We start from the raw sequence: 13,127 nt of genomic DNA, 5'->3' as shown, positions 1-13,127 counted from the left end.
TGGGGTTGTATAAAATAATTTAAACACTGCTTAATACTAAAATACATAAATACAAAAGCAATTTGATGAAATAAATGAAAATTAACCTCAATTTACTTTTTAATAACTTCTTTATTTTTCACAATCGTAGATACCGTCATTCTCGGCATATGGTATGCAGCAGCCATGTCCCAGATACGCATGCCACCTTCATACTTTTCAACAATCAATTCAAATTTACGCGAAAAAACACAGAATCTCGTGAAAATGAGAGTTATAGTGTGGGTGGTTCACTGAATGCTAGCAAATGCCGTACTGACGCTTGTGGGCAGTCGTGGCTTTTTCTCGAGAGAGGTAAACAATTGTAGTGTAGTGTTCTCTAGATTGAAGTAGCAACACACTCAGAATAACGTTTCAAATTCTGTTTATTTTGAGCCATGTTTAACCAACTCTCCATAAACTGTGCCTTCTAAACCATGCCCCTTCCTCCGGCAGTCATAAGATGCAGACCATAGCAATCAACACCTGAACATAAAGCAATGGACAAAAGCATCATTGAACAATCATATACAACAGGTAGCACGCGGGTTGTTCACTGAATGCTAGCAACTGCCGTACTGACGCTCGTGGGCAGTCGTGGCTTTGTCTTGAGAGAGAGGTAAACAAGGGTAGCACGCGAGTCATATTCCAAACAAAGATCGTATACCAAGTAAAATTTTTCATGTCCAAACAGGACGTATACCAAGTTGGACTTATTCCAAAGCGGACGTATACCAAGGTATCACTGTATATAAAATTCATATCATTAGAGGCCATAAATAAAGGTATGTGTAATTAAGTGGAATGACATGGGTAAAAAGTATTGAACATGCTAAGAAAAAGCGATACACAAAGGCAAGGAACCAGTGAAATCCATGAGTACTTAGAAAGAAATTCCACCTCCTATCTGTGCAAATTTATATCAGCTGGGTTAGTATATATTGAATGAAGTATGCAAAGGTGTTTTGCTGTCAAGGTGTCACACAAGAAACATGTGATGGTGGGTAAAAGCAAACAGCTCTTCCAAGACCATTGCAGCCTGATTGTTGCAAACCAAATCAATGCAACTTGCTACAAATGTATTTCAAAACTTCTGAATCTTCCAGTAGTATTGTTGGGGCCATTATCCGCAAGTGGAAGGAACATCACTCCACAATTATCTAACCACGCACAAGAGCTCCTTGAAAGATTTCTGACAGTCAGAAGGACATTTAGAAGAGTAGCTCAAGAGTCAAGGACCACATTACCAAAAAACACACCCTAATCGTAGGAACCTGGTGATGACAGCATCGTATGCTGGGGGTGTTTCACTTCAGCAGACTCTGGAAGGCTTTTCAGAGTAGAGAGTATAATAAATGCAGAGAAATCCTGGAGGAAAACCTGATGTCATCTGTAAGAAAAATGTGGCTTGTGAGAAGGTTCGTTTTCCAGCATGACAACAACCGCAAGCATTAAGCCAAAGCTACACATAAATAACTTATAAACAACAATGTTAGTGTCATGGAGTGGCTGGAGTGGTTAGTGTCAATCTAATTAGGAATTTGTGGCTGAAAAAAGGCTGTTTACTCATAATCCCACTGCAAACTGAAATAGTTTCATCAGTTTTGCAAAGACAAATGGTGAATATTTCAATATCCTAATCTGCAAGGCTGATAGAGACATGTCCACTCAGACTCAAGGCTAAAATGGCTCCTGAAGGTTCTACTAAATATGCAACCAGTCATTTTATATTTTATATTTGTAATTAAATCACTTTGCAGAAATCTGTTTTCACTTTAGCTTTTTTTGTTGATCAATGTTAAAAATTCAGTCGAATCTACTGTTCAATTATTCAATGTTCTATAACAATATTCAATGTTTTATTCAATGTTATTCAATGTTTTATAACAATAAATGTATATACTTTTTATAGGCACTATGTACATTGAGCATATACATATGATATTAAGCAAAAAAAAGTAAAGCCAAAACAAAAAAAAAATGAGTTGGCTTAATTAGAACCCACAGTTGTAATAAAATGAAATGTTCAAAGATTTTTACCAAAGGGATACAAGGGTAATAGGCTTACCAAATTTAGAAATAAAACAGTCAAATTTGGCTCATAAGCTACCAGTGCTTTTGTTTACAAAGCTATAAGGGCAGGTTCTTCTTTATCAAAATAAATATTCTTATATTTTTTAAACAAGCTGTTTCTCTTGTAGCCACTTCTTACCTATCTTTGCTTATTGTGGCTAAATTCAGTGGCCTATATACACCGTCAAAATAGATACTGTTTCAAAAGCCCTTCCTATTGTACATAGTCTTACTGAATTTCCCTTATTAAATACATCACTCATAAGGTTATGCCAGATTAATTATATTGACTATACTGACAAAAATAAAAAACACATACAACACCTATAACATAAAAAGCATCACCTTGAACAATATGCAAGGTAGTCTTTAAGTTTGTTTGTAACTTGTTCTGTCCCGTTAAGTACTTAGTGTTATCCGGCCCAAAATCAAATTCTTTCATTGTAAAATGTTTTCTATACAAATGGAAGAGGCAGAGTTCATCAGAGGTTGGTCACATTCTAAGGTTCTCCTTCATTATGCATGGGGGCCCGCAAATCTCTTCCCCACCTATCAAATGTTGGAACTTTCCTTCTAAATGCAGCCTTCTTCATCTTAAATTCCTCTAGGATTTTTCTCATGGTTTCCACTTTTCCTTATCATCAGCCGTTCTTGGATGTGACCATAGGGATTGCTGCTTAATTGCTCTTCTCTTTCCTTTTTTCTTTTTTCCCTGGCTGGATTTTAAATATCCCAGAAATCTTTTCAATTCAATTCAGTTTACAATTCACTTGCTTTTTTTGCTCATACAAGGAGTATTTTTTAAAATTAAAGGACAAAATGAAAAGGTCTGAACTCATTAAATTCTCTTCTCTTCAAATTTTATTGGAAGATGCCTGTCTCATATTGATGTTTTCCCCCCAGTCAGTTGTATGTGCAAGGGTATACAGGCCACTTTTTCCTGTCTAATTTCAGCTGTTCAACATACAGTATTTTTTTTTCACTCACATTTCTGGCTCTCCGCTTATTACTCCACTGTTTTTAAAATAACAGTCAATACTTTAGTCTTCTCCTACATTCTGCCCAGCTCTTATCTTTTTTACAGGACCCCACCCAGCAACAAAAGTACAAAGTTATACAGTTAATATAATGGCCACATGTCAGCAAATAACCAACGGAGTGAGAGAGTAACTATATATTCATTTAGATTACTTAATGTGATATTATTGAATGTTGAAAGCAACGTAATTTTCCAAAGCTGCAAAATGATACTTGCTAAAAAAACTTGTACATGACTTTGTCACCATTCAAGCCAGGAAAAAATGCTTCCCAGTCTTCTGAAGAGAACATGAACAAATGTTTATAGGTGCACAACAGTTATACTATTACATGGGCTTCTTTTAACTGTTTTAGTTTGGAAGTTTAATACAGCATTAATGCACAATTGCATGCATCCCCTTGTGATGTACTTTTTTCATTATCATTAGTGCACACTTAGTTAGCATTTAACTTTGTGTAGGACTTAACCTTTTAAGAAACACCTTTCTATGCAATTCATGTTGCTTTTCATCTTCTCAAATCATTATCTGATTTTCCTTTTAAGCCTCTTAACAAAAACATTTTTGTCTTTACTACAGGTAAATTCTATTTGGTGGAATGATACTGGTGAATATATTTTATCAGGATCAGATGACACTAATTTAGTAATAACCAACCCATATAAAAGAAAGGTAAGTCATTTTATTCAAGAAACTAATAATATAATACTGATATGCAGCTCATATTGAACAGTTGTTGCTTACAGTTTTATTTGCTAGATACTGAAGGTGATATCCATTAAAACAGTGGTGAAAAAAACAAAATAAAAATACATTTCTTTGGGTTTTTATTTGGTGAAAGCTGCAACTTGGACAGCTTTTTGAGTGTTCTGCTCCTGATCACCTTTTAGTTCATTCTTAAAACTCAATTTTTGCCAGAACTATTAAGTATTCATTGAGGCAAGCAAAAACTAGATCCCGCCCCCCCACATTAAAGACAATGGAAAATACCTGGCATCTATATATATAATTCACTAAGGCAAGACAACCATGGAAAGCACGCCGGAAGAGGCGTGGATTCACTAAGCTGCCAACAAGTGAGACACCTATGGCGCACGTAGGAAAGAGCCACGGCCACCAACTCCAAGACCATTGGATACGACGACAACTCGCATGGCCACGGCCACTAACTCGGACGCGACGACACAGAAAAAATGGCGTCATTTATATTCGTCTGTCGTAGAGGCCACATGCAGTGCAGGTCAGGTTAATGTCATGCACCTCCGAGCTACGTTGACTGTTCATAGAGGCATGTTTCTAGTGGAGGTGAATCGCCATATGCAGCGTGTGAAACGGTTTGCGAGGGGTATCCCATGGGATCCTTAAAACAATCCTTTGCAACTGAGGTTAAAGCACAATGAAGTAAGCAGTCTTTAAAAACCAACTTTTCAGTTACGACGCACGACCGTGTGCACCATTGCAAACTGTTTTACACGCTACATACAGCTATTCGCTTCCACGACAAACATGTTTCTTAGATGCTCCTGCAGGAACACGGAAGATGTTTTCCTGCCCACCAATGTTCCTTTTTCACCGGACGTCGTCTACCCTCGCTCTCTAGGCATTCACACTGCCTGCCCATTTGCCCAGACGCAAAAACTCACCGACCACCTAGTTAGTTCCTTTCGTCTGTGGTAAGAGTCCACATGCACGTCTGAGCCACGCGCCATTTGTTATGCCGCGGGTTCATTATTGTGTTGTATTTTGCTCTCTCCAGAGTTCCATCTTTTCATTCACTTACTGTTGTATTCTCACACCAACCTGTTTTAGAAATTTGTCTCTTTCCAGGAGTGTTTAGCATTCAATAAATAATTATGCATGACATTGACCGTGTGTCTATCCAGCGCAGAGAGGCGTGGGTAAGCCGTTGAACCCTATTCGGGCTGCAAGCCGTGGAATTCCAACTAAATGTGACTCATACGCTCCCACTCATTACGTCCCTACACTTTGTGCACACCCCCCTCCTACCGTGGTCGGGCATCTTGGTGGATTATATATAGAAAAACAGCCAAAACCGAGGGGTATCCCATGGGGTCCTTAAAACATTCCTTTACAACTGAGGTTAAAACACAATCAAGTAGGCAGTCTTTAAAAAAAAGTTTTCGGTTACGACGCACGCCTGCATGCACCATAGCAAACTGTTTTACACGCTACATACACAAATTCGCTTCAGCGACAAACATGTGTCTTCTTAGATCATATGTCTCAAACTCAAGGCCCGCGGGCCACATCCGGCCCAGCGTGTAATTATATCCGGCCCGCGAGATCATTTTATATATTATTGTTATTAATGGCCCGGTGATATGAAGCGCTGGTAACACAATAAACTACAGATCCCATAATGCAGCGCTTCAGCTGCCTTTTTGAACACTTACCACTTTAATCAAGTCTAGCTTATGATGCTGCAAGTTATTGCGAAACTAGCCCTCACGATGCCGAAGAGAAAAGTTGATTCTGAAAATAGAGCCTTTAAAAACCGATGGGAGGCTGAGTATATGTTTACTGACATTGCCGGTAAACCCGTGTGTCTCATTTGTGGAGCTAATATGGCTGTAATTACAGAATTTAATCTATGAGACAAAACATCAGGATAACCTGAAAGACCTGAATGCAAAGCAGAAGAGTTGAAGAAGAATCTGACACTTCAGCAGACGTTTTTTACCCGTGCAAAATCACAAAGTGACTTCAAGTGAAGCTACTTTTATGGGAGACACAAATGCACCAGTGCAACTTGCCCCACTTTCCCTGTTGCCAAGTAATGTTGAACCAAGTCGGCACAACGGTGTTCCCAACTACGCACTTTACTGATAAACTGAGCGCACGGCGCTTTGGTGACTTTAAAGAACAAAAAAAGAATTTTGAGTTGTTTCACAACCAATTTGTCAATGTGGAAACTGCACCTGTGCAGATTCAGATGGAGCTGATTGAGCAGCAGTGTAATGGCACACTGAAGGCAAAGTACGATACTGCAGGGCCCGCACAGTTTATTCACTCCATTCCCGCAGAAATGCTCCAGCTCCATCTACATACGGCTAAAATCTTGTTCATGGGTAGACTGTGTGTCTACCCGGCGTGTGTAAGCCGATGAACCCCATTCGGGCTGCAAACTAAGTCCCACTAAGTGCGACTCATACGCTCCCACTGGTTGCGTCCCAACCCTTTGTACACACCCCCCTCCCACCTCGCTACTACCGTGGTCGGGTGTCTTAATGGAATATACAGTATATAGAATAGCAGCTAAAACCGCACAGAGCAATGAAAAGTCTACGTCAGTCACAGGTACATCTGTACTGTGTAAAGAAGCCGACTCAAGTGACGAGTTGGATGTGGACACATGAGCGGGCAATGCATACTGAACAAGAAATCAGCAGACTAGCATGACGGACGAAGCTGAATCAACGTCATTCTCCTTTCCTCCTGTTCCACACTCCGCACCCTGCACCCCCATCCCTCCGTCTGGCAGGAGAAGGCGCGAGGACGGTGCGCCAGTTTTCAGTCACTTCAGACGATTGTGTGTTGGTTCGTTCTGTGCATTGTTACAATGTTGCTTTTCTTGCTGATTTATTACATTACCGATTTTTCAAATGTTGATTTTCTCCCTCTGCTTAAAAATCATTAAAAAACCGGCCTGATTATGTGGCGTATGGTACGCCGCGGGTTGGCTAGTATTTTTGATTTTCTTAAAGACTCAATAGTGTTGAAATAACAATTTATAGTACGTTTTCAAAGCAGTGTACCTTTTTGCTGACTCAGCCAACAACTGGTATATGTAGTCTGCAACTTAGATTGCAATTAAATTGACATATAATGGTTAAAACAATAGGGTGTAATGAAGGTCACCTTTATTACTTTTTTGCTGTAACTGTAAAGATGGAAATAAGAGAAAAAGAGTTTAGTTTAGTCCAGTATATTATTCTTTAACTGGAATCCCCATTTTTATTTATTGGCTGCTAGAAGAATAAGAACTGATCAATGACTGTATTTAAAATGTTTGAGCAATCATTAATTGTTTTGTCCTATTTTTATATGTGTATTACAAAAAGACAGTGTGAACTGTGCCCCATTGCATGTATTTGATTATACCACTTTGTGTGGGGTATTTTATTTTTGTGAAGGACTGTATTTTCAAGTGCCAAGTTCTTTTGAATTTGCACTGTTTTTCATCTGCTTCTTTTAATTTGCTGTGCATAAGTTATAAGTACTTAATGCTTTGCAGACATGTGGTGAGCAAAAAATTTGTAAGTATTAATAATAATAGCAAAACATTAAAACTACATACATTACAAATGTATATTTTGCACCCTGAATAACCTAAATTTGAATACATTTTCATGTGTATGTATTTGTAATATTAATATTCAGACCATAATGTTATGCCTGTTGGGCCCTATCTCTACAATTCATTTGGCCTGAGAAAATATTTGCGAAGCCACCACCTTTCTTTTGTAAGAAAACACAATAAATAAAGTAAAATTTCAAAGAGGCTATTTCAATTAGTATGATAGCTTCATCACTGCTAAACCATGTTTCACTTAAAATTTTTAAAAAATCTGCTTTTCATTAGCTGTCAAAGGATAATTACGAGGGATGTTCAAAAAGTTTCTACACTTTTATATTTTCGTTGGAAACGGTGAAGGTGGGTGAAGTAGTAATTGGGCATTACAAGTTGGTATGACGATAGGAAAATTGTGAAAAAAAAGTGTTAAAAAAGTAAAATCCCTTGTAAAATAAACATTAATAGTTAGTGTTCTAATGTTAAGAAAAGCCATTTTAAAAGTCTCCAAGTTACAAAACATCTACAGTTACACGAATGTGTAAAACAGCAAAAAATACCAGTTAACATTACTTGCTTTATATCAACTTGCTTTTGGTAGCACAAATGTAATTAGTCATTAAAAGCTAAAGATAATGTCACCATATTGCTGCTGCTCCACCCTGTTAACAACACTTTATGTTAAAATTCACATTGAACCTTTCATTTTTTGTACTCCTTTCATTTTCTCTTACTATATGTACAGTACATGGATGCAATTGATTACATTTTGTATTGAATTTGGATCTGAATTGAATCTTTTTGTAGTTCACTGGACAGAACTTTCTTTTGATTGTCTGCTCCAGTATGATGCTTGATTTATGAACATTTTTCTTTGGATCATGGAGATCTAGGAACTGGGAATGTTCTGCCTTCTATACATGCTTCAACTGGAGAAATAAATGATCTGATGTTTACACCCACCTGGCTTGTGGCACTAAGGCGATCACGCCTGTAATACCCATGGTTATATGTATATGGTTATATGTTGGAATCTCCAACTTCTGGAAATTATCTGAATGGACATCTAATATCTCCTACTTTTTTAATGGATCAGTTCCCCAGTGGCATCAGTCTATGCTTCTACTGGATTTTCTTTTGCATTGCTATTGTCGCTCTTTTGAGCCACCCCTTCCCACCTGTCTCAGCTTGTCTGCCATGCTGTGCTGCTTAACTGCCCTCTACTAGGCTTTCTACTAGGCTGAAATACTCTTGTTATAAACTCCTGCAAATTTAACAGTTTGTCCCGAGCAAAAGGTCAGACTGGAATGTCCTAAATGCCACTGGAATTGTGAGGTGCCCAAAATATTTACATCGCAGGTCAGGTCGCTGCCACTGACAGGCAGCGATTGGACATTTCACTGGCAGCATTTGTTCAGGTATATGCTGTTCTACTCATAGCTTTGGAAATAAGAGTGTCAGTGTGCCAAATTTGTAATATGAGAAAATAAACTCTGGTTATGGATCTGTGCACAATGAACCATCATTAGCTAATATTACATTGTTTAACACAAGATCTCTCTCGTAGATCCGGCCCACCTTAAATCCGTTTGCACCTCTCTGCCAGCATCTTTTGTCCTGTAAATGTGCTGATAAAGACAAGCAGCAAGCAGCCTGTTATTCCATCCCCCACCACCGCAGAACATGCACAAAGTTCTCCCATCTCATGCCTTGATTGATTATCTGGGAGTGAAGTGCTGGAGTTTTAGAGTGGAAATAGTAAATCGTTATTTGGAACACATGCATTTCATGTGTGTTCCGTTTCTACAATAATCTGTGCAAACACACTTTTAAAACAGAAACATTTTTGATATTTTAGTAGTAAATGACAAAATGTAGGCATAAACCATATAATGTATGAAGCCTGAAGTCCAAAGATTAAATAAACACTTTCACAGAAGGTTCAAGGAAAAGACAACAGCTTCCGTGGCGTACCAGTAAGATTTGCTGACTTGTAATCGAGAGTCCCTGTTTCGATCCCGACTGCCTCCTATATTTGCTGTTTTCAGTAGTGAGCTGCTCTTATTGTTAATATTATACAATACACACATACACTTAGTTTGTGTATGTAACAGACAGTGTACATTTATAAGACTTGTAAAAGTTACCTTTTTTTTCACTTTTATTCTCTCAGTCACGATCACGATACATACTATCGCCCCTGGGATCTGACTCTGTTAGTTTTTATTTGAAACTAAGAATAACTGTAGATATGAGTGGTGTTTTGAGGCAATGGAACTGGACATTTTGTGATCTGCAGGGATAAAAGCTGACACACAAACGCTGGTGAATCTGCCTTCTTCGTATCTCACCGTCACTTGATTTTTTTTTTATTCAGTTTTATTGAGTGTTCCTGCTCACGCTGAATTAGTATGCACCTTATGGTCTATGATGTCAAAAAAAAACAAGAGACATAGGTATATATGATATTTGGAGTTATTCATTTTATGACCTGTGTAGTACATTTCAGAAAACATGGCACGGATGCAACATTATTCATATTACTCATATTCGTTCGCAAAACATCTTGCGGTTGTAATCAGTGACTGTGTGTTATTTTTCACCGATCTTGCCAGTCCCCGCGTGTTGCTGTATGCTGTTTCTTTTGTACTCCAGGACATACGGTAGTGGGGGATGGAATAGCAGGCTGCTTGCTGCTTATCTTTATCGGCACATTTATAGGACAAAAGATGCTGGCGGAGGGGTGCGTACGGATTTATGGTGGTCCGGATCTATGAGTTTTTTCATAGGCTCTGGTAATTCTAATGTTAATGAGAACGCATTGGTGCTATCAGAATTCATTATTAACTCCAACCTTGATATGCTATGCTTAACAGAAACTTGGCAAAAACCAAACGAATTTACATCTTTTACGGAGGAGACACCATCCAGATACATTTATTTCACAGAGACTCGCAGATCAAGGAGGAGGGTTTACAATAATTCTTAGATCCAAGTTAAACATCAAAAGAATTCCAATTAATGCACCATTGTCTTTCGAGTGTCTGGTTCTTAAACTAATAACAAAATCTGGTACTGTCTTACTTTTTGTTCTCTATTGTCCTCCAAAATACAATAGGTCTTTTTAGGTGATCCAACTGAATTATTGATTCACTTAAGCTCCCTTTCCCAGAGAGTCATTGTTCTTGGCGATTACAGAATCCATGTTGACATTTCTGCATGTAAATTGAGAAATGAATTCCTGTCCTTGCTAGACTGTTTTGTCTTTTTGCAACATTTTGATTTTCCTTCCCACTCTGATGGTCATATATTAGACCTAATCTGCTCATCTGGCTTATTTGCCGGCAGTACTCATAGCAGTGATTTGGCCCTCTCTGACCATAAAGCAGTACTTTTCACTGCCTCATTACCTCTCCCTCTGCTTACCTGTAATGTAAATGTCAAATTTCTTCCAGAAACTTTAAAAATATCTGTCCCTCTGTCCTTGCTGGATCCATTTCTGATCTTTTTCTGTCATCCCCTATTCCATATGCTCTAGACAGTCTTGTTAACTGCTGTAACTCAGCCCTTCATTCAGCACTAGATAAAACAAGTCCATGATATAGCTCAGAATTATGGTCTATGAAAGCAGCTGTCTGACGCCTTGAGAGAATGTCATGTAAGACTGGCTTCACTTTGCACTTCCAGACTTTTTTTGACCATCAAAGGTCTTAAATAGATACACTAACTGCAGCCAAGAACACGTATTGTGGCAGATCAATAGAAAGTGCCCATGATAACCCGGGTTTTTGTTCTCTGTAGTTAATAAACCACTTCAATCTGCATCTGACCCCATTACCTCCTCTACTGAAGTCTGTGAAAAATTCCTCCAATTTTTCTGTAATAACATTTAAAATCTAAATGATTTACTGTAATTAAGATAAATCTATGATCCATTTGTATCTTTCCTAGTCCTCCCACTCCATCCAGCTCTTTTTCTAAATTTTCACTAGTCACATCTGCATTTGTTAATGACTTAATTTGCATAATGAGGCTGACTACTTGTGTACTGGATCCCATCCCCACCACACTTCTTAAATACTGCCTTCACATCATAATCCTGACTGTTACAACAATAATAAATATATCCCTTGACACTGACTTTACGCTAGCTACTTTTAAAATCACTTCTGTCACCCCATATTAAAATCGTCTGGTCTTGATGCTGACAATTTTTGCCTATTTCTCACTTATCTTGTCTGTTAAAAGTTCTTGAGTGTGTTCTAGCCTCCAGTCTCTCTGTTAGACCTCAGTGCAACATTTGACACTGTCAAATATGGCATTCTACTGTTTAGAATGGGGAACATTCTGGGTATGTCAGGCACTGCCCACCAGTGGTTTAAGTCTAATCTGACTGATTGATCAGCTGACTACATCAGAGGCCTATCTTACAGACAATGCACTTTAAAAAAAACCTTACAGGACTTTCTCTAGTGATGGTTATCTTATCTCTACATTTTATTAGTTCATTGTTCTCTTCATTCAGGGTTAATTCAATTCAGGTGTATTCATTTTGCTAACATTTGAACAAAAAGGTTGTTAAGAAGAAAGAAAAAAATCACTTTGCTTTCCCAATATAAGCAAGAGTATTTTTCAATTTCTTTGTTACACCTTGCCTGATGAAGGGGCCTTAGCTGCCTCGAAAGTTTGCATTTGTAATCTATTGAATTAGCCGATAAAAGGCGTCATTTCACCCTACTTTCACCTGTATCAATCTATGGCTAAGACAGTACAACACTCTGTTGCTATTGATGTTTTTTTGGAAGAAATAAGTGGATAGGACTGGCGAGCTTTGTTGGGCTGAATGGCCTGTTCTCGTCTAGATTGTTCTAAAAAAAAAAAAAGTTATTTTTTCAACATCTTGGGTAATTTTATATTTATGACTCAAAATCTGCTAATAATACCTAAAGAGGCATCAGTTTTTCAAAGCTTTATTTTCTTCTGAAGGCTTCAGCTAAGTTGTGTTTGGCTGTGTGGTATTTTATTTAATTTGGTGATTAGTTTGTTTGTCTCATTAAAAACAACTCCAGAAATATTGGCACCCCTCATGAAATTGAGTGAAGCTGCACATGCACTGAGTGATATTTTGGGCTTGAATAAATGGGTAAGCCTTATCTTTTATTTTAGTATAACTTTTTTAACAAAAAATTAATTGTAATAGCAAATTTTTCATTGCAAATGTAGCTTTCAGAAATATTGGCACTTCCATGATTAATATTAAGTGAAGCCTTCCCTGTCACTTCTAAATGTATCTTCAACTAATGCTCTACAGTATGCAGAACATTTCCAGTTTTTAACATTCTTGAGTTTGTGCTTGTGTAACTTACTCTTCAAATCACATTCCAAGTCTTTAGTTTGGTCCACATTTGCAAACTGAGATGGCCATGCAAAACTTTCATTTTGTACACTTGCAACTATTTCTGTGTTGAATTTGATAAGTGTTTGGGAGTCACTGTTTTGTTTTAAGGTCCATCAACGACACATTTTCAGCATTCTGGCAGAGGCAGCTAGATTTTCGGCTAACATTTACTGGTATAGTGGTATTCATTCTTCCATTAATCTTCACAAGAACTCTTCAAACACCTGCAGCAAAACAGACTCAAAGCAAAAATGATCCACCATTTATGGCTATCAGATTTTTTACTTTG

At 37.9% G+C, this 13,127-nt stretch overlaps 1 protein-coding gene across 5 annotated transcripts in view; it reads left to right on the top strand.

Moving 5' to 3' along the window:
- dcaf6 (ddb1 and cul4 associated factor 6) overlaps positions 1-13,127 on the top strand; it is a 215,694-nt gene that overhangs the window by 80,695 nt on the left and 121,872 nt on the right. For all 5 annotated transcript variants that reach the window (XM_039745175.1, XM_039745173.1, XM_039745172.1 and 2 more), the window contains exon 3: positions 3,708-3,800. In XM_039745175.1, coding sequence (XP_039601109.1) covers positions 3,708-3,800 — 93 coding nt within the window. The remainder of the gene's footprint in view (positions 1-3,707; positions 3,801-13,127) is intronic.

Source organism: Polypterus senegalus, chromosome 2, assembly GCF_016835505.1.
Source record: "Polypterus senegalus isolate Bchr_013 chromosome 2, ASM1683550v1, whole genome shotgun sequence".
NCBI classification, from domain to species: domain Eukaryota; kingdom Metazoa; phylum Chordata; class Cladistia; order Polypteriformes; family Polypteridae; genus Polypterus; species Polypterus senegalus.
The sequence above is the reverse complement of the archived record's forward strand: the minus strand, read 5'-3'. Positions and strand labels throughout refer to the sequence as shown.